Below are 23,306 nucleotides of genomic sequence, written 5' to 3'. Positions count from 1 at the left end.
GCACTTTAAGTATTCTTAGATGTTATGACTTGTTATGTTGCTCTTCTTATACATCCTAGAAGGTATATTCTAGAAGGAATAAAAATGTAAAATAAAGAGGGAAAGTGAAGATATATCAACATATCCTTAATAGAATACCCTTTACTGTGACTAAGCATTTCCTTTTGCGAGAGTTGATGAATATGTTTCTCATCTCCTTTAGCCTTGAACGTTCATGGATTGATTTGACCTCACTATCTGTTTGCTTTTAAGAAATAACACAGATAATGTTGTCAGTCATGTTGTCAGAATTTGTTTCTAATTACATCCATTGCCTAATGCTGGCAACATCTTTATTAGCGGTTGAATAGGAGTTGGTCTGTTTTATTCCTGTCAGTTCTTATTGTGAGTCTCCCAAAGAAAATCAATATGCACTGAAAGGCTTCAACACGTAACAAGCAGCCCGTGCTCTTGACTCTACATTCAAGCAGATTCTAATCATAATTATCAAAGAGCCAACCTTTTAAAATCAAAAACATAAGTCACACTGGTACTTAACTAGTGAAACAATTCAAAGAAAACATCTCTCATGAAACATACTTCATTATCCTAGGTTTGTTTTTTTCAAAGATTTTTTTAAAAAGATTTAAGGGAGTAGGTTTGCTACATTCTCTGTGCCCTATTAAAGAGCTGTTGCTATTAGGGTAAGGTGGGATGGTGCCTGTAACCTGCTCACATGACCAGCGGGGATCATCTGATCGTATGACTTGACCGACGCACTCTTCTTGAACCCATCTTCTGTCTCTGGAACTGTTTGAAGTGACTTTTTTTTTCCCCCTTGTGCTGTGTTCCAGGTGCCACTGTTCATCCCGGCTTTGTTCTCCTTCACGTGTCTCTTCATGGTGGCCCTTTCCCTGTATTCGGATCCATTTAGTACAGGGATCGGTTTCATCATTACTCTGACTGGGGTCCCTGCATACTATCTCTTTATCATATGGGACAAGAAGCCCAAGTGGTTTAGAAGAATGTCAGGTAAGACTCTTACACAGTTTCAGGACCTCTTAAGAGACTATATTGTAGAAGACCCGTCTATGTGTACATACACACATGCACCTTAAAGTTAAAAGTATGAGTAAGGCAACTGCTAGTTTAAATACATTATTACATGTTAATTAGAACTAGGAGAAGAAGCAGCAGGAAGGATGTTTAGGGTAGAGCCACTCAATCCTTTCAGGATATTCAGTTTGAGCTGCTCTAATCACTTCTTCAGAGAGCTTTTTTAGATAGAATTTTATCAGCAGTTCCTTAAATGACCTAATTGCTTTCTCGAATCCCTTACTAACCTAATTATTTTTTACTCTGGGTTGAGCTCAGCTTATTGATTCTATAGCATAACCTGCTCTTGCTGAGTGATAGGGAGTTAGGCAGAGCCCTGCAAAGGCCTCAAATATCATGATTACGACACTACCCTATTTCATAGGCATGGGGAATCGCTAAAGGGTCGTAAGAACAGCAAGAACAATGAAGAGAAGAATTATACCTCACATTTATGTTGTGATTTCTGTGTGTTAGCACATATATGACCTTATTTAATCCTTGTAACAACCTTCTGAAGTAGGAAAAATCATTATCTCCATTTTCCAGATACTGAGTTATAAAGTAGAAGAATTCGTATAACTTGTTCCAAGTCATGCGGATATTAGGTAGACGAGCTAGAATTCAAATTCAGGCAGTCCTGTATTTTATAAAAATCGTTGTGGGTACAGTGAGGATGGATTACAGAGGGTCAAGGCTGAAAGGGCCCACGATTGGTAGTTACCACGGTAACCCTGCATAAGGACTGAGAAGGCTCTGATCATGGACGGTGCTGGCAGGGTCCAAGAGAAAGTGAAAGATATTAAAGAGGAAAACCTAAAAGGTCTCAGGGACCAGGTAAATTGTGGGGAGAAGAAATATAGGAGAGGAAAAATCGGGGAGAGTAGATAGAAAGGGTGCTTAGGACAGCCTCTGTTGACAGCCTACCTATCTGTCAGGGCTCTGCTGAGTGAGGTTTTTCCTTACCTCATCTTGTTCTGTCTTGCACAAGCGCCATATGTGAGATGGTGCTTATTAGTCCTATGTCTGATGGGAAACAGGACTCAGGGAGACAGAGAATTTATTTTTGAGTGTAAAGATTTTAAACCATTGAGCCAGGATTTGAACCCACATCTGCTGGACGTCAAAGTCCATGGTCTTTCTAGAGTGGGCACCTGAAGGACACGAGAGAAGTGAAAAATATAGCCAGAGGAACAACCATGTTCTTGCTACTGAGTTAGGGGAGTTTAGAAAACAACTTTTGTTCTCACCCACTTGAATTTACTTCTTTTACTGTAATTAATTTTTAAAAACCTGGTAAAAAGTTCAGGGAGATTTCTGATATCTCTGATAAAATTGTGAACAAATAATGTCAGTGTTATTAAAACTCAAAAACAAACAAACAAAAAAAAACCCTGCAATAATATGTCTACATATTGACTCTCTAGTGTGCTACAGAAACTCATTTAGAAGTCAGCCATTTAAAATAGACTTTTGATACTACTCTTTATTAGCTTTTAATTGGTATTTGGTATATTTAGACCTTACACTGCTATTTATATCTGAATTTTGTTTTCTAGCTGGTAACACTATTCCCTGAAGAGGTATTACTATAAAAATTGGGTTCCTCAAGGCTAACACGGGCACACTGATTGTCTAGCAGGGTATTTAAGCTCGATTTCTTGTTAGATCACACCAGTTTTCTGTGGGATATTTTTAGTTCCGTTTTCTCCATGGTAGGCAGCAAATATAGAAACTTTTCTGAAAGGAAAAAGAATCTTGTTGAACAATAACTACCATCCTGATGACCAACGTTTAAGACGAATTAGCGTTCATCACTGTGAGGATTGGGTCTATCTCAGATCCTGGCCAGAGACAGTTCAAACCCCTGAGCACCATGGAAAAGCCAGAGAACTGAAGAGGAAAGAGCTAGTACTCCTACAGTTGGGCTATGATGAGAAGGAGTATGATGAAAGAGCCAACTCCATGCTTTCCCCCACGTAGTAGGGATTGTGTTCTTCCTGTTGGGAGGCAGGCAACTCTCAGTGCCCTTTCCTGTTGCTAACATGCGCGTATTTTGCACCATTTCTTTGTCAGTGCATGCCAGCTACCCACTTTTCACACTTGACCCCTCTTTGATGGTTTTCTACGCTCATGTGATGTTGAAGTTTTTTGTTGTTTTTCTGTCTCTAATGATGTTTCAAACATCTCCAAGGACTCCAAATTTAGTGTAGCCGTTTGTGAAAGCAGCCGCCACGCAGTAGTCCCCTAATGGTTATTTGGATCTCAAAAATGCCATTAAGTCTTACCAGGGAGCATGGCAATTCTGCCTTTAAACTGTGAGCCTTGTAACCCTTTATCTTTATAGCTGCCTTGAAAGTGAGTAGCAAAAACAACAATCCTCCATAATTTTGTTTGATTTTCCTCTTAGGCGGCATTCTTGTAGTAAAATAAAGAAAATTCATAATATTTATTGCTGCGATAGCAAGTATTTTCCTCGCCTTTGGCCAAAACAAAACACTCATACACAGACACACAAACAGCAGAGTCTTGCCCACTACCTTGCCTCTTTTCCCAACTGCCTCCTCATTAGGAAAAAAACTCAGTGTGAACTTGGAGAGCATCTGTGATTTGATATCAAATTTTTGTTGTTGTTGTTGGGTAACATTCTTTAGACCTTCTGTTGTCATTTATTTTCACCCTAATATACATGAACAGGTTAGCCTTCTGAAATGATAGTTGATCAAAATACATCTTTGCCTAAGGTGCTTCCGCAAACAATGTGAGGTGACCGAACAGCCTTCAGAAAATGGTGAAAAAGCCACGCGGTACAGATAGCCAGGAATGTTCAGAACCAGAGGATCTGAGATTTTCTGAGATTTGATGAATTTCTCTGGCCACAGGATGCCAGTGTTGAACCACATTTTGTTTGATAGCATTCCTAGGGTGAAAAGAAAATGTGCTCTTAAGGGAATAGTCAGATACACAGAACACATTTTTCTGCCATCTGTGACAGAGTAGTGAATTTTTCTGGGTATTTTTTTAAATGTATTTATAGAAACATGAGCTTCTCACCCAAGGAAAATGGGGCAGACACCCCACTGACTTACTCAAATACATAGAGGTAGCTAGACGTGGCCAGCCCTGGCTAGGGCCAGCAGCAGCTGTTTTACTTGGCTGCCCCTATTTATCAGCCCAACTGTGTCAGGGCTGAGAAGAGTGGGGTGACCGGAAGTTGGTCCCTCTTGTCAGGGCAAGATATGGAGGGCAACTGTATTTAAGCAACATCTTTGATTACGAAGAAGGGTACTTGGGAGCACCAGCAAAATGATCCTAGGTCATCTTTGCAGACAATGACTTTGTAATTCTGGGGTTCTAAAATCATATGCTTCTTACAGTCTGTCACGATAACTTCGTTTATGATACCTCCTTGAAAGCTGTGTAATGCATTTGACTGGCTGTTCAAGAAGACTGCATTGCCATATTTTAAATTAGTTAAGCTTGCCTACATTGCTCAGGGGCCCAAACCATCTTCACTGTAAGGCTAAAATGAAACCATGCATGAGAAATGTTCTGGAAGCTGTTTTTTTTTTAAACAAAAACAAACAACAACAAATAAAACAAACAAACAAAAAACAAGACACATACTGTTATTTTTACTATGGCTTGTGGAGAAGATTGGTTTTGTGCTAATACTTCACAGACTTAGCCCGTTTTGGCTACAGGTCCCCATACTTGTACCAAGTGTTCTTGGGTAAATCAGCTTTTGCAAGGTTAGTTGTTTCAGCTGATTTCAAAAATGACTGAACATGAAAAGTAAAGCTAAAAATACTGCAATTGCTATTTGCTCTTGGGGCTTGCAGATACTGAAAACACCAAATTCAGACTCACTGGCTCAACTTTGTTTGAAAGGATAGTGTCATGGAGTTGATTATCTCCAAAGGCAAAAGCCTTAAATGAGCATGGATGCAGCTGAATTCCACATGCTCTGCAGCTTTTCTGGGCAAGCAGGAAGCTTCTATAGAGGGTTACTTGGGTCTGCTGAGTACCTCTGTCTGACCCCATGGATGTAGATGACCTAGAAGGAGAAGATGGTTTAGCTCTAACAGCTTACTCAGGCCAAAATCAGTCACTTCTGCCCAAACCTCCTTTATGATGACAATTATTCAAATTTTGAGATCCCAGGAGAGAATATGAGAGTCAGAGGAGAGAATGTAACAGAACTGATTGAACACGGAAGAAGGGAATGGGTGTGCAGAACCAGAAGACAGATTCTTTGCCCCTCTGTGTGCTGCTGAATAGAAGATCTAAATTGAGCTTTCAGAAAGGAGAATGTCACACTAGCAAAGCATCAGGATCTCTAAGTTGTTCTCCTTTTCTCTGAAACTGATGCTGTGTTGTGACATGGATAAGTAAGAGGTCTAAGAAAGCAAAGGGCTGGGGGTCCCAGAATGCAGAAACAGACTTTTGGAAAAGGCTTTTGTTCAGTAGATAAATGTGAGTAGGCAAACCTCCCCCCGCCACCCCCCCCACATGCACAGAAGTGAGCGCGCACACACACACACACACACACACACACACACACACAAGCCAGTCATGGGAGGAAGAGTTGGAGAGGATGTAAATTTAACCTCACTGCTTTGCAATCCACAATTGCAGATGCCTGAACTCTCCTACTGTTTCAACCTACCAGATAGCCCTGGTTCCTTCTCTGCTTACAAAAGCCATATATCCCATTCTATTGATGGATACTTACCTTCCCACAATCTATTTTTCTTGGGTAATTTTACCACTTCCCTTTTCTGTAAACATGGATTTTTATTACCCTTGAGCACTCCCTTGTGTTCCACACACATCTCAGTATAGAATAGGCTGTTAACAAATGTAATTTATTCAAGAAAAATTTACATGGAGTTTGCCATTTGCCAGAACTGTGCTGGGCTCTTTATAATTAATGTATATTATAAAAATTAGTGTGTGAAGAAAAACAACTTTGAAGAACACTATTGCAAAGCAAAGGATAAAAAAATATACCTTTTGCCGTGACATGAAATACTGCTTGGAAGGGACTATTACAGTTGACAAGTCATGAAAGAGGAGAAAGATTGTATGTCTGGATGAGAGACGATGTGGGTCTGAAACTATCAAGAAGATCGGCTCTAGAGGCTCCAGCATCAGTAGCAGTTTGAAGAGGTCTTGTAGGGATTGATTACAAAGATCAGAGATGAACAAGAACTAACACGCTGAGAAACTAGCATTGCTGAGTTCTAGGATTGCCAAGATAAAACAACCTTAGAGATCATCCAGCCCACTAGTTTCTATATTTTAGTGTCTAGTAGAATCACAGATTTCTGGGCCCCACCTTCAGTTTCCAATTTAGTAGGTCTGGAATAAGGCTTTGAAAAGTTGCATTTCTGGTATATCAGCCTATGCTAGTGATCCCAGTCCAGTGATTACATTTTGGGAACTACTTTCTAATCTAAGCCCCTTCTTTTAGTTAAGTTGTTTTTTTAATTGAGTTATACTTGACGTTATGACATTGTATAAATTTCAGATGTAGAATGTGTTGGTTTGATACATTTATATATTGCAATATTACCACACTAGCATTAGTTAACGCCTTTTATCGTGTCACATCTTTGTCATTTCCTTTTGTTATTGAGAACAGTTCATATTTAGTCTCTTAGAAATTTTTACAATACAATATTGTCGACTATAAGCACTATGTTTTGCATTAGATCTCCATAACTAAGTTTGTACTCTTAAACAATATCTCTCCAATTCCCTGACCCCCTAAACTCTGGCAATCATCCTTTTACCATCTATTTTAACAAGTTCAGTGTTTTAGATTCTATAATATAAGTGATATTATACAGTATTTGTCTTTCTCTGACTCATCCCACTTAGCATAATGTTATTGCAAATGGCAGGATTTCCTTCTTTCTCATGGCCGAATATATTCCATTGTGTGTGTGTTTACGTGGGTGTGTGTGTATAATCACATCTTCCTATCCGTTTTTCTGTTGATGAACACTTAGGTTGTTTCCATATCTTGGCTATTGTGAATAATGCTGCAATTAACATAGGTATGCATGCAGATATTCCTTTGAGATATTGACTTCAATTCCTTTGCACAAATCACCAGGAATAGGATTGCTGGATCATAGGTAGTTTTATGAGGAACTGCCATTATGTTTTCCATAGTGGGTATACCAATTTACATTGCCACCAGTAGTGTATAAGGGTTCCCTTTCCTTCACATCCCCACCAATATTGGTTATCCCTTGTCTTTTTGAAAAAAAAAAAAAAAACATCTTAACACGTGTAAGGTAATGTCCCATTATGGTTTTGGTGTGCATTTCCCTGGTGATTATTGATGTTGAATACCTTTTCATTTACCTGTTAGCCATTCCTATACCTTGGTATGACATTTGAAGAAAATGTCTATTCAGGTTTTTATTTGGATTATTTTCTTTTTTGCTATTGAGTTGTAGGAGTTCTTTATCTTGGATAGTAGTCCCTTAGCAGATGTATGATTTGTGAATGTTTTCTCCCATTCAGTAAGTTGTCTTCTCAACTCGTTGATTATTTCCTTTGCTGTGCAGAGCTTTCTAGTTTAGTATAGCCATGCTTGTTTTAGTTTTTGTGGCCTGTACTTTCAGTGACTTATCATTGCCTAGACCAATGTCAAGGATCTTTTCCCCTATGTTTTCTTCTAGGAATTTTATGATCTTGGGTCTTACACTTAAATCTTTGATCCATTTTGAGTTAATTTTTGTGAATGGTGTAAGGTAGGGGCCCAAGCTAGGGTTTCATTCTTTTGCATGTGGATATACAGTTTTCCTAGAACAATTCATTAAAGAGACTCTCCTTTCTCCATTGTGCATTCTTGGCATTCTTGTCAAAACTTAGTTTGCTATATATGTAGGGATTTATATATAGGCTCTCTATTCTGTTCCCTTGACCTATGTGCCTCTTTTTATGCCATTACCATACTGTTTTGATTACTGTTGCTTTGTAATATGGCTTGAAATCAAGTATTTTGAGGCCTCCAGTTTAATTCTTCTCTCTCAGGATTCCTTTGGCTATTCAGGGTCTTTTGTTATTCCAAACAAATTTTAGGATATTTTTTTTCTATTTCTGTGAAAAATGTCTTTGGAATTTTGATTGGGATTGTATTAAATCTGTAGATTACTTTGGGTCATATGGACATTTTCACAATATTAATTCTTCCAATATAGGAACATGAGATATATTTCCATTTATTTGTATCTTCTTGAATCTCTTTCATCAATGACTTATAATTGTCAGTATACAAGTATTTCTCCTCCTTGGTTAAATTTGTTTCTAAAATATGTTATTGTTTTTGATGTAATTGTAAATGCAATTGCTTTCTTAATTTCTCTTTCAGATAATTTGTTGTTACTGTATAGAAATGCAACTGATTTCTATACGTTGGTTTTGTATCCTACAATTTTACTGAATTCATGTATTAGTTCTAGCAGATTTTTAGTGGAGTGTTTAGAGTTTTCTATATATGAGATCACCATCTGTGAGCAGAGATCATTTTATATCTTTCTGCTATGAGTGCCTTTTATTTCTTTTTCTTGCTTAATTGCTCTGGCTAGGATTTCCAGTACTATGTTTAATGCATCCTTGCATCCTTGCATCTCATTAAGCCTACTTAATGATAGGTAAATGATCCTGTTATTAGGTTGTTGAATTTTATTTGCTAATATTTTGTTGAAAATTTTTGCATCTGTATTCATCAGGAATATTGGTCTGTAGTATTTTTTTCTTATAATGTCTTTGTCTGACTTTGGTGTCAGCATAATGCTGGCCTCATAAAATGAATTTGGGAGTGTTACTTCCTTTAGAATTTTTTGGAACAGTTTGAGAAGGGTTGGTGTTAACACTTCTTTAAATGTTTGGCCAGTGCAAACCATCTATCCCCAGGCTTTTCTGCGTTGGGAGGATTTTTACTAGTGACTCAATCTCCTTACTTGGTATTGGTTTGTTTAGATTTTTTACTTCATGGTTTAATCTTAGGAGGTCATATGTTTCCAGGAATTTATCCATTTATTCTAGGTTATTCAGTTTATTGGCATATAATGGTTCATAGAAGTCTCTCATAATCCTTTGTATATCTGTGGTATCAGTTAAAATGCCCCCTCTTTCTTTATTATTTTAATTTTTTGAGTCCTCTTCTTAGTTAATTTCACTATATTTCTTGATTTCCCTTTTGATTCCTTTTTTGACCTATTGGTTGTTCAGGAGAATCTCTACATATTTGTGAATTTTTTAGCTTTCCTCTTGTTATTGATTTTATCTTTATACCATTGCAGTTAAAAAGATACTTGGTATAATTTCAATCCTCTTAAATTTGCTAACAAGGTTTTGTGACCTATCATGTGATCTATCCTAAAGAATGTTCTGTACGTGCTTGAGAAGAATGTGTATTTTGCTGTTGTTGGATGGAATGTTCTATATATGTCTGTTAGGTTCATTTGGTCTAAAGTATCATTCAAATCCATTATTTCCTTATTGATTTTCTGGTCTGGGTAATCTATCCATTGTTGAAATTGAAGTAGTGAATTTCTCTACTATTGCTGTCTATTTCTCCCTTAATAATTGCCTAATATATTTAGGTGCTCCAGTTTGGGGTACATATATGATTAAAATTATTGTATCTTTTTGATGAATTGATCCTTTTATCATTATGCAATCATCTTTTTTGTTTTTTTTACCATTTTTAGTTTAAGGTCTATTTTGTCTGATATAAGCATAGCTACCCCTGCTCTCTTTTGGTTTCCATTTGCTTGAATTATCTTTTTTCATCCCCTTACTTTCAGCATGTGAATGGCCTTATGCTTAAATGTGTCCCTCAGAGGTAACATGTAGACAAATCTTGTTTTGTTTTTTTTTTTAATCCATTTAGCCATACTGTGTCTTTTAATTGGAGATTAAGCCATTTATATTTAAAGTAATTATTGATCAATAAAAACTTACTACTGGCTTTTTGTTAATTATTTTCTGATTGTTTTGTAGTTCCTATGTTTAGTTCTTCCTTTCTTGCTTTCTTTATGAGTTGATATTTTTGTAGTGGTTTGTTTTGATTCTTTTCTCTTTAACATTTGGGTATCTATTATAGGTTTTTACTCTATGGTTACCATGAGGCTTTCATAATACATCTTATATTTATAGCCATCTATTTTAGGCTGGTAACAACCTAACTTCAATTGCATAGTAGAGTTTTACCCATTTACTTGCCTCCCCCACACAATTAATTTTGATGTCCCAATCTGCATCTTTTACATTGTGTGTCCATTAACAAAATATTGTACCTATAGCTACTTTCAACAATTTTGTCTCTTAACCATATTGCAAATCTCAAAGTCATTCACACAATACCATCGCAATACGAGAGTATTTTCAGTTTGACTATATATTTACCTTCACCAGTGAATTTTACACTTTCATATGTTTTCATGTTACTATTTTTTTTTATCTTGAAGAACCCTCTTTAGCATTTCTTATAGCCAAGTCTATCGGCTATAAATTCCTTCAGCTTTTGTTTGGTAAAATATTTACTCTTCTTTATTTCTGAATGGCAGCTTTTCTGAATGAAGTATTCTTGGTTGATGGCAGTTTTTTGTCTTTTGGTTTTTTGTTTTGTTTTGTTTTGTTTTTCCTTTGAGGCCTTTGAATATATCACCCCATTCTCTTCAGGTCTGCAAGTTTTCTGCTAAGAAGTCCGCTGATAGCCTTAGTGGGATTTTTTGCCCACAGAAGGAAATTCTAGTTAAGGAGTCCCTCCTTGGCACCTGGTCTGACATGCTGGCACTCAGAGCCCCCAGAGTAGCATTGGAGCTGGCATCCTCAGATAAGACCACCGTGCCTGGAACCTGAGGCATAGGTGTGCTTGCTGTGGCTGTAGCACTGATGTCTACAGTGTGGGCGTCTGCAGATATCCCATGCAGCTGGTACCTGGGTCTCAAAAGTTCACCAACCGTGGCTCCTGCTGGCAGGAGGGAATGCAGCAGTGCCAAAGGTCCTGGCATAACAGAGTGCAGTGGTGGCTTGGGCCCAGAGGGGCAAAGTAGCACAGCCTGAGGATGTGGTGAAAATCTCAACTCTGGCACCAGCGCACTCACAATAGCAACAGCATAACTCTGATAGTGGTCTGTTAAAGGCACATGTTGGGACCCAGGGATCCGGGCACAGAGCAGTAGCAACACTGCCTTGGCAATGACATTTCAGAACTACAACCAGAGACCTGGGGGGTAGGGTTAAGGGCAGCGGTAGCCTTGTCCCAGCAGTGATGGATCAGAGCTCTGCCTTGAAGCTTGAGGGGTAGGGCCCAGGGTAGTAGCAGTGCCCCTAGCGATGATAGGTCAGAACTGTGACCTGGAACCCACAGGACAGGGGTCAGGGAAGCAAATGCCCACCTTGGCAATGACAGTTCAGAGTCCTGGGATGGGAGTTCTCAGAGCAATAGTGGAACAGCCCCAGTAATGGTAGCCAAAGTGTGACTTGGGACACAGGAAGTGAGTGACACTTAGGGTAGTGGCAGTGCTCCTGGCGATGATGAATCAGAGCCAGGACCTGGAACCTGGGGGCAGGGGGCAGGACAGTAAGAGTCCGTCTCTGAGCAGCAATGACAGTTCAGAGTCTTGACCTGGGCGAGTTGTGAGGGGAGGGCTCAGGGCTACAGTAGCACAATCCCAATAATGATAGCCAAAAAGTAGCTAGGGACTCTGAGGTTGGGGCTTAATGGAGGGGAGCTTGCCTGAGTAATGATGGGATAAAGCCCCATTCTGGGGCTAGAGTGGGCCAAGAAAAGTGGCAGTTCCAGTTTAGTGCATGGTGCTGTGCCGTGGCACCCAATGCTTGACAGCGGGGTAGGTACATCAACAGCCAAAGCCCGCAAAGGCCAAGTCTCACCTCAGCAGCAGCCCCAGCCTCAGGGAGCAGATGAGGAGTGGGGGCACTCTAGGATGCTGCATCAGCTGGGACCAGCATCACTGAGGACTGTGGGAGACCTCAGTAGCAAAAGCTGCAGTCATTCACAGGATGAGGCTTGCTGGGGTCCTCCAGCTTCTGACTGGGGATGGGGTGATACAGGCAAAATGCTTTCTCTACATTTCTATGTAGACATCAATTTTTGAGCTCTGCCACACTTTTGTTCCTTTTTCTTTGTTGTTTGGAAATCTCCCTGAGCTGTTTTCTTCAGTTTTTAGCTGTTTATTTATTGTTCTTGGGTCTCTTCAGTTTGTGTGCATGCATGCGTATGTGCATATGTGCGTGTGTGCGTGTGTGCGTGTGTGTGTGTGTGTGTGTGTGTGTGTGTGTGTGTGCGTAGAGGCAAGTGTTAGGACTTCCTAGCCCTCCATGCTGCTGATGCCACTCCCAAATCCCTCATTCTGCAGATGAAGTAATAAAGCCCTGAGACATAAGATGTTTTACTCAGTAATATTCTACAAGTTTGAGACTGGACATTACATTATGAGTCAGTTTGATTTTGCTGAGGAATTGGCTGTAATCTCACAGGTACTAAAACAACAAAACAATTTTAAACCGAATATGAAGTGTAGTTTTGAATGTTTATTTATATCTTCCTTCTGTTGCCTCAAAATATTTTCGGCTTCCTGGTCTATGAATTAAAGTTCCTATTTGAATACAAAATATTAATGTATTCTTGCTGAGAAGCCATCATGGGAAGTTGCAGAAGTGACAAATAAATTAATTGAGCATGATGGGATTCTAATGAAGTAAATAATTCTTGAAAGCGCTCTGTGAAATAGGCGGTTGTGTATTTTCAGTATTCAACCCCAAATAATTCTCATGTTGCTGTTTTTATACATTTCTGATTTCTGTACATTTTTAATTTCTCTTCTTTATTCCTTTGTAGACAGAATAACCAGAACATTACAAATAATACTGGAAGTTGTACCAGAAGAAGATTGTCATAAATTATGAATTAATGCATTTGAAATCTTGGCAATCTATGCTTGGCCTTGTTTCTGCCCAAAGGGCTGAAACAAAATGTGGATCTTCACTTCATTTTATGAAAATCCAGAAGATTTCAACTTTGGTGATGGACTAAAGGAATCAGTTATTTCTATTTGTATCTTTTAGTGTATTCAAACTGGTTTCTAAGAAATTTAGTTATAACTCCATGTAGTTATAGAAAGTGGACATGCAAGCCTTCCATGAGCTCACATGATTTTTGAATCCCTGATACCTATATGAAGTTAGAGGAAAAAGACTACTGCATGAAAAATTACTTCAGTGGTCTTTATAACATATGGCTAAGAACCTTCAAACTGAACACCAAGATGTTTTCTGTATATATGGGATCTATAACAGATAATTTTTTGCATACTGTAGTTGACTATACTGTGAAAAGTGTTTTCTATTCTTCTGGGGGATAAAAGGCATGCGTCATCATTATGGACCAAGCAAAGGAAGAAATTTATTTCACATCAGCATTGTATTGCTTCCCCATAGATACTAACTTAGATACCATCTTGTAATGAATTATACCCAGAGCATTTTGAACAAAGGGCAGGGGTGATATGCCCAATTTTAATGAATACATTAAAGAGCTTCTAGGGGCTATTGTTCATGAGAAAAATCCAGGAATTATGTCTAAAAGTTATTGATAATTGATGATGTTAGGGTGTTTTCACTCATTATCAGGAAGCTCCATGGTTATGGGCCACTTTATTTTCATGGCAGCCCATTTGATCAGGAAAGGATGTAGCATCTTTCTTAGCAATACTCAGTTTGGTATTAAATACCAGTTTGGTACTAACACTAAGCAATACTCAGTTTGGTATTAAATCATCTTAAGCACAGTCACTTGTTTCGCTAATAATTGGCCCCTTGATAACATATCTAAACATGTGCATTTTTGAATCTTCAAATTGCCATGTCCATAAAAGACAGAAATCACCAAGAAAGAAAATACCCAAAATATTATGTCCAACACTATAATCCCATCTATATGCAGTGTTAGTAATTATGAACATTTTTTTAAAATTTCATAGTTATTTTTACACGGTGATAAATTTTGACAGTTTATACATTTCCTTTATATATTTTATATCTGTTAAAATATCTCTTCAGCTATAACTGTCCAGATTAATTAGGAAAAGGCATATATTTACATAAAAATTGAGGAAGAAAATGTCACAGTTAAATAAGTTTTACAACTGATGTTTCTAAAAATTTCCCATTCTTTATCTCAACTTTGTCAGTAATTTCCTCACCTTAATTATCATTCAACTTGCAAAAGAGATAACTGATAACAAATTTACTGAAAGGTGAAAGTGTGTGTGTGTGTGTGTGTGTGTGTGTGTGTGTGTGTATTCAGACAGGTGTTTTAATGCTAAGTTTGGAAAATATTGCGGAATTTTCAAATAAGTGTCAAATAATGGTAGAAAGCATAAATTATTATTTACATACAACCAAGATCAAGTAGTCCATCATACCTGAGTATGTTTATCCTTTAATTTTAAAAGTAACAATTTTGGAAAGGATTACACTGATTAAGATAATCAAGAGCTGATAGTTCATAAACAATTGACCAAAGTAGAAATTATGATTTATAATATGAGGCAATTCCAATTCACTAATTTCAATTTTTGCTCTTGATAACATTTAATACACATCCAAGATGGACATTTTTTTTTCAGCCAAACCTGTGTTTGGGTCTCTAAGTGAATTCATAAAAATTCCTTCCTTCTTCTCTTACCATATGGTTTTCAAATTTTGATCTGTAGTCTCTGCTTCCTGTATCCATTTGTCTGTATCTCTCCCCACTATATTGTTACTGAGGTAAAAACACATTTTCTTTATTTTCCTTTATTATTATTATTATTATTTTTTTTTTTTTTACAGTTTAGGCCCATATATATAAACCAAACTCTTCTTGAGATTATTTTTTCCCTAATGAAAAGAAAACTGATAAAATCTCATGGAGAGGTTTGCGTAGTTCTTGATTATTCTTGAGAATAATGTGCCTATATCTTACCGTGGCATATAGGTCTCATTTTGTTTATCTTTTTTAAAATTTTTTTTAATATAACATTATACAAACTGACTAGGATACGTATTCATTATTTTTTCCATCATTTTCAAAACTGATTTTTGCATTGTTAAATTTCTAATGCTACCGTCATAACATTTTAACCACAGAGAAAGTCAGCCAGTAGTTTTTTTTAAAAGTGATGAAGATTAAGTTGTGCTTCAGCTTACTGTTAGGATACATCACAGCAAGATGCAAGGTTTCTGAAATCAGCAAATTGATATTCATTAATTATTATTCAGATGGTATCACATCAAGCCAATTCTAGTTGAAAACTCACCTGCACACTAAAATGTATATTTTTATTTGTGGTAAATAAAATTTTCTTTCTCATATATTTAAAATTATATATAGAGAGAATTATATATAAACCATTATATGCAATATACTCATACCAGTGTGGATATTCAAATGTTTATATACATATTATGAATTTATTATAATGCAAAGAGTCAAAGTGGCCCATACAGTTTAAGACAACTGATATACTCTCTTTCAAATGTATACTCTTTGGAGAACATAGTCTCAAGTATTTCATTACGAATTAAACAGATCTAGTAAAGACTTCTAAAACTACAACAGTTTGATTAAAAAATGGGCTGATTCTCCTTACATAATTTTGAATATTTCAGTAAATGTTTTTGACTCATTTTTAAACATGTTGGATTATTTTCCCGAGATTTTTCTTTGATCAAATGAAGAAAACCGGACTATTATAAATGATTCAGTTACCTAGAAGTAGACCTTGTTCTTGTCTCTAGGAGATTAAAGACTTGGAATAGAAAAGATGGCAGAGTCCATACCGAACATAAATGTTAAGTGTGCACACGCACAAATACACACATGTGTTTATACTGTATCTGCCCCATCCCTGCTGGCACAGAAGTAGGACAGGTTCTTAGGTTACGTTAGCAATGCATAGCGGTTTCTTGAACACTAAAATATGTACCTTGAAACAAATTTCGGGATTATTTTATGTGGCTAGTAGAATTGTTTCTCCAGTTGCTATTTGATAGATTAACAGATGGTTAACACGAGTATAATTACTTAACATAATTTTTTTTATGAACTGTAATCAGTCATCAGGAAACTCATTATTTTCTATTTATAGATGAATGTAGTGCTAACCAAGAAAGGGGGCATCTTTGATCGATAGTGGATTTCTTATAATTGAGGTATAGGTTATGAAAAGATAGAATACTGAACGTCAGAGTAGCAGGAAATGACGGATAGCACGTGACTGGAAGTGATGATATTTTGGTGTAATTTATCGTGCAGCATAGTCAGAGAACTATTGGATGTTAATTGTTGTGGAAAGGTGGATATCCCGAGTAGCTAATGGGATGTAGCTTCAGTGCCCTCACTTAGACATGCCCCTTTCAAGTCTGTACCTAATTTTGCATTAAGAATTTCTCATTAATTTTCTTGACGGAGATCAGAAAAAGTATATACATTTCTGGCCCTACAAAATCTGCATCTATCCCCGTGAGTAAGGTAAAATGACTTCCATTATTTTTTCTATTAGAAATAAACATGGGCCGTTTATAGAATGTTTTTAAATAAAGTTTTGAGTTAATTTAAGTATCTATATATAAAACTACAAATGAGTGTCTCATAATATATATTACTTGATATAAATGGAGGGAGTTCATTTTTGACATTTTTTTTTACGTTTCAGTTCTGAGTGATAGAAAAACAATGAATGGGGTTTTCATTGTTACTCTCTTTCTTAGTTAGGAAAAAAGAACTCTCGAGAGATTTGGGATTTGAGTGCAGATGAGTAAAAGACTGATTTTACTTAAATGTAATCTTGCTTCATTTTACCCTACATGATATGCTGTATGTTGGTGCTGATGATGTTTACAGAGTCGCATTTTACTTGCTAACAATTCAAAGTCAGGAATTAAAGTATGACATTGTGTAACTGGCAAGAAGCTTGTGGTGGATATAGAGTAGATAATGAGTCATCTTGACAGCTTCTGTTTACATACTTTACGTATAAAGTAAAAGAATTGATTACCTATAAGTGTATTTTAGGTTTATTTTCTCATAAACAGTATTTTACATGTATCTCAATATATATAATACCTAAAAGTGTAACCTCTAGGTAGTATTATTAATGCACTTAAAAAGGTATTTTAAGAGCCAATTTTTGAAGATAATCCTTGCTTCTTTTTGTTGCATTTTCAAATTATTTGGTTTCTAAAAAATGTTTGGCCTATATTTAGATCCTATACAAAGTCACAAGGGCATAAATCATGGTCTCACAGAAAGTTCTCCAGGTTTCCATGTTGTGAGATATTGTCCTTCTTTAGAACTTCCTAAGGATATTAGCTTGATATTTTTGAATCATTCTGGGTTTTTTTTTAATGGATCAATGATTTCCTTTATTTTGTCACATTTTGGCATGCTATCCTTTCGATGGGAGTGAGTCTTAATTTGAATTTATACAATTACCTAGATATCCTTAGTGTGAAACTACCACGTGGCTTACATTCCGGAAGTCCTCATTTCTCATCTCTTTGTTACCATTGGCTTTAAAATATCACTGGGAGGTAGTTATATGAAATAGTTATCTGTTACATGTGTGTATTTCAACTACTTGGATCAAGGGTACATTTATGGTATATATCTCTCAAGAAAACTGTGGAGCAGTAGGCATCTGAGAGCCATGCAGATGGGTGCACTGGTTTGAAAGTGAACATACTTGTTTTTCCCTCAACATACACACTACTGACTTTTTTCAAGGCATGACTTTCAAGTGAATTAATTTATTGGTTAGCAGACTTGCTTGCCGAGTCCTTATTACCTCTTGAAGCCTCTAAAGGTCATGCCGAACACTAGAGAAACAAAAAAGACTAATGCACAGTTACGTCTTTTGCAGAAGTGACTGTATTTTGAGCACCTTGGGTGACAGTGTATTTTGCACAGAGTCTTGTGGGAAAACATTAGGCTTTTGGGTGTTGCATCTGTGTAATTGGTTGGGTTGTGAGGGATCTGACTTGCATGAGGATTGTGAAGATAGACCTCACTTATCCTACTAATTAACCGTCTTCAGCACTTGCTCAGAAGCTCATTTGTAATCACACCTGGAGGCAATGCAATGTGGTTCCCTGGTTCTAGGTTTGAACTGTCTTATTTCAAAGGATTTCTGATTTATTTTTTCCATAGAATTTCTCCTTCATTCCAAATTTCCATATACTGACTAATGCAATATAAAGAAATATTATATTGAAGTAAAATAATGCTTTGGGGAAATAAAACAGATTGTTTCAAATGAATGTATGCTTTTCACAGAATAGAGGTGATCTACATGAAACTGTGTGTTTTAATGATTTCAAACACTACCATATAGCACTTTTGAATTGCTTTGGAAGCAAAAGAACAATATATATCTAGGGTTATTACACAAACCACAAGAATCCTCCAAAAAATTTAAGTAGTCTTGTATTTTTTTTTATCCTCTCCCTGGAGAAGTTTTTTTACCTAATAGTTTCCCTTTAGGATTATTACTAATGCTGTAAATCTGGATCTAAACTTTTTGATTCTTACATCTTGAAAACCAGATTCTTCTTTTGACACTATCCATGTACAGAGAGTGAGATATGGCTTTACTCTTTTAGGATATTTGGGGCCAATGTTATTTTGAACACAGGCATGGGCCTCAAGTTTCTATTTCTTTGTAGATGGGTTGCAATACAACAGTAATGAGTTTTCAGTGGTACCCTCAACATTTTGAGAACTTTGCAAATGTACGCATCAGTCGTGTTAAAAGCGCATTGCTTAGTATCATGAAATATAGTGTCTTCTCTCTGTGCCAAATTGGTGAGCAGACATGTAGTTGTGTTTTACTAATGCTGAAGTTGGCTACCTGTGGTTTTATAATAAGTACAAGTCAGAAAAAGGCAAGACAAATGGCCTCTCATACTGAATGCTTGGCGAACTTAATTTGTCCTACTTTTCTGACGAAGCTTTGACTCTAGATTTCATAGAACTTATTTTTTTTTTCTACTTATCGTAGAGTGGATTAGATGGTAGTGATGCACTGGTAGAGATAGTGTTTAGTTATTGACTCAGAATTCATTTCATGATGAATTTTTTGCGTCTTCTTATTGTATGTGTATCTGTATTTACTTTATAGGAAATGGGTTTAGTGAGCTTTGTGTTAAAATCTGACCCAGTAATGGTGACTTCTTCAATTATCAAGGGGTAGAAAATATGTGTGTTGGTATGTTTGTATCAACACATTATTAGGTACTGGATATGAATGTATTTAAATGCCTCTGACATTCTACGGCAAGCATCAATAATTTGCACTCATGGAATCAATTAGCCCAGTGAAAAATGGTAGAGTACTCTGGAGGGTTGTGCTGGCAGCCATCTCTTTGATCTATGCTTAAATTGTAATTTACAGACCAGCTCTACCCCTTAACTTGAATCTGGAATTCATCTGTCGTGACCTTGTACCATTCCCCTAAGTAAGGAGCAGGGGGAACAGGGTTTGGTCTGGTGATCTAAAGTACAAGAACAGAGAAATCCAGCTGAGGAAGAATGAGCCTCAGTATCCTAAATGGTCCTCATCTGTGGTGGGGTTTCTTCACTCTGGCGTTATGATGATAAAACTTGGTAGAGGGGTTTGTGCATCTTTTATACAAATTTTATACAACGTCTTATATTTATAAATTCTTAAATAACAAAATTCCTTTTCTGCATCTGTATTCCAACCATATTAGGAGTACTGATTTTTTTAGATATTTGATATAAAAATATAAATGGTGTAAAGGGACTTTCATGTGTGAATTGTGTTGTGTTGCTTAAGGTTCTCTGGCACTGACGCCTATGCCATCATATAAGCATCATATGTGAAATAAAATGGATTTTTCTATAGTTTAATGATTTCCCTCTGGGGAGAATTCTGCTGCAGCAATCACACTGCCAGATGATGTTTATGGGCTATTTGTATAAGTGGTAAGATACTATGAAATAAAAGTGCTTTCATCTGGTAGAAACATGTCTTGACACATGTGTTTTGGATGGAATAAATTTTGGTGCAATATGATGTCACTCAATTTTGCAATGAATTTAATTTCAATTGTATTTATGTATATGCATACCAGTCATGCTTCTAGTTGCTTCAACCTTCATATATGTATTTTTGTCCATATTTTTACTTGAAAATATTTTAAATGGAAATGAAATAAACATTTTATAGTTTGAATAATAAAAGTCCTGCTTTGCTTTTTTTTTTTTTTTAAATTTTAAACCAGTATACATCCCAATAAATCGAAGGCTTTCATTTTAATGATTGAATTTATCAATCATTGACTCTGATTGCCCCAGGATGTTCTTTCTGAAACACAAATATATTAAAAGGCTTCCATGGTTTCACATTTACTTATTTATTTTTCTGGCTGGATAAAATCCAAAAGCCTCTGCACAGTGAAGGACTTTCCATAATCTTCCACCCTTCTTTCTCCAGCTACAAATGACCACTTCTAACCTTCTCTGCAGCCATATTAAATGTTTTATCAGTAGTTTAACAGCAACAGCAACAAAAAGATGCTATTATTCCATTCGACATACTGTGGATTCTTACAGGAATTCTATTTTCCTCCCCCATTCCTATCTTCTGCTTTCCACATAGCAAATTTCTATCCAATGTTCAAGACTGAGTCCAAAAGTCACCTCTTCCAGAAACCTTCCCCAAGACTGATCCCAGAATACCTCCACCATCTTGGATGCACCTTTTTTGTAGAACTCATTACACCAGTGTAATCAATAGACTTGACTCCCTTCTCTGCCTAAATTTGAAATGGTGTGTGTGTGTGTGTGTGTGTGTGTGTGTGTGGTTTTTTTTGTCTTTCACTGACTAAAGCATAATAGGTATTCAATGTTAATTAAATTAATGTATTCAGTGAATGAATGAATGAACAACTTTTATTCATTAGGTTTCATGATAAGCTTTTCTTAAATGCATTTTTTATTACCTCTAAATTTAAGTAATCCATTAGATTCTATGGAAAGAATATTTCTATGGAATACCTTAACTTCAGAATGTAAGAAAACTAGAGAGTTTCAGTCTCTGTCCCCTCTTCCACTCTTCTCCCATCTCATCATCTCCTCCACTCCCCTCCCATTCTCTCTTTTTCTCTCTTCTCCCCCTGTTCCACCCCCAGTTCATGTAAGTAAGTGAGTCTTGATGGAGGAAATAAACAGTGAAATGACCTATACTACAAACTTTTCCTATGAAAAGACATTTAGGCTTTTATATTTTCAATAATATATATATATATATATATATATATATATAATTTATTTGTTTCTATTTTCATAATAATAACTTAAAAAATGCTCAGAAATGTAGAGCAAAAGGAACCTAAAGTTCTGATGACCAAAACTCTCTTTGAAGTAGACACAGGAGATTGAGTAACATTTTCCCTGGTGAAATGCTTTGGGAAAACAATAAAAATATTAAAGTAATCACTTTGGCGCCTGTTAAATTTAAACAATTTTGAAAAGAAATATAACCTATGGGATATGTAGATGTACTTACTTTAAAATTAATGAATATGACTGGATATGTGTTTAATAAAATATATGGAAAATTGAGAGAATACATAATGTATAATAATTTGCTTTTAAATGCTCATTAGGCTATTACATATGCTGGTTTAGGTTCACAAAGACTTTTGCTGCTGAAACACATCTAAAATTTTTCTACTTGAATTTGTAGCCTATGTCTAACTTACAAAGATTTGAGATCTTTATAAGCTGTAATAAGCATTACGTAAGCTGGGATGGGGTGGGTGAGCCATAGATAACTATTGCTTTTGCCTCCACATGCCCTAAAGATTATATTTGCAGACTTCCTAGAGCCCTGACTTTGACAATCAAGTCTTCTTAGCCATCTTGTTGTTTTTATAGTCTTAAGCCTAAGAACACCTGGTCACCAGCAGGCATGGGATAATTCTCTCAAAAAATGTTTGATGTTTGAAAGAATTCAGAAACAAAAAATGTAATTAGGATTCATTACCTTTTAAAACTTAAGCTTTGAAGATTTATTAATCTCTGAAAGATGTGAAGCAGGACTTCAAAGTTGTTAATTCAGGTTAAATACTACAAAAATTGAAACACCCTCTGGCTATAATAAAATAACTAAGTATAAATGAGTATAACCCTAGAAAAGTGTGAGCAAGCCAGTTATTTTCCTCTCACTTTAATTTTTCGTATAAGAAAATCTTGCTTTTGTCACAGTAATTAACATTGTAATTATACAACAACATGTTATGACCATCATTCCTTCCATTTCCTAAAAGCTAAAGACACCATAAAGATTTGTTTCATTTTCTGGATTCTGCCTTAAACTTATGTTTACTTCTTACCCCCACATTGCTGTGTTTCTTTCACAATTTCTTGCTTAAGGAAGCAGTGAAAGCAGAAACACCTCCCCAGCCATATAATGGGTAAGGGGTGCAAGAGATAGAAAACGGTTAGCAGTTTGTATTGTGTCTGCTTCATGAAGTTGGGGCGCTACTTTTTTCTCCTAATCGTTCAGATGTATTGATAACATTAGGGCCTCGGGTGCCATAAACAGTATACCCAGATGTGATCTAGTCCTAGGACGTTGGGAAGGCTTTCCTGAAGATGCAGTATGAAATGATATTGAAGGATGGGTGAGCGTTAGCCAGGTAAAGTGGAGGCTGGATGTGGAATGTTGTAGGCAAAGCAAACTGTGTGATAAAGGGCCTGAGCCAGAAAAAGTAGGGCTTGTTTAATTAAGGAAATAAAAGCAAGACCAGTGCAACCAGAGCACGGAGACATCAATAATGCACCTCTAAGAGAGAAGTAATTGTGGAGGACTTATTTGTCAATGTTCAAGATTTTTGTTTTTACCCAGTATAATGGAGATGGCAGAGACAAATGAAATTCACTTATAATATGAGCGTTCAAGTTTACCAAAGTTTCAAATCTTATCCTCTCCTAAAATCCCTGAAAAGAATCATTTCAAATAGTAAACAATCATTTCCATTTACTTCTTTTCATTTTATTTTTTTCATATTTGAGAAAGAGAGAGAGAGAGAGAGAGAGACAGAGCACGAGCAGGGAAGGGTCAGAGAGATGAAGACAGAATCTGAAGCAGGCTCCAGGCTCTGAGCTGTTA

General features: G+C 36.4%; 1 protein-coding gene across 5 annotated transcripts in view; it reads left to right on the top strand.

Moving 5' to 3' along the window:
* The window catches only part of SLC7A11 (solute carrier family 7 member 11), a 131,687-nt gene that overhangs the window by 61,329 nt on the left and 47,052 nt on the right, over window positions 1-23,306 (top strand). For 2 of the 5 annotated variants that reach the window (XR_007457911.1, XM_049631188.1), the window contains exon 11: window positions 834-1,011. Coding sequence is in view for 4 of the 5 variants with exons in the window: in XM_049631188.1 (XP_049487145.1) it covers window positions 834-1,011 (178 nt within the window). In the remaining variant the exon portion in view is untranslated. Of the gene's footprint in view, window positions 1-833; window positions 5,261-12,964; window positions 21,361-23,306 lie in introns of those variants that run through there. The other 3 variants (XM_049631189.1, XM_049631186.1, XM_049631187.1) reach the window with 2 other exon arrangements.

The sequence above is a fragment of the Panthera uncia genome, chromosome B1 (genome assembly GCF_023721935.1).
Source record: "Panthera uncia isolate 11264 chromosome B1, Puncia_PCG_1.0, whole genome shotgun sequence".
Lineage (NCBI taxonomy): Eukaryota > Metazoa > Chordata > Mammalia > Carnivora > Felidae > Panthera > Panthera uncia.
The sequence above is the reverse complement of the archived record's forward strand: the minus strand, read 5'-3'. Positions and strand labels throughout refer to the sequence as shown.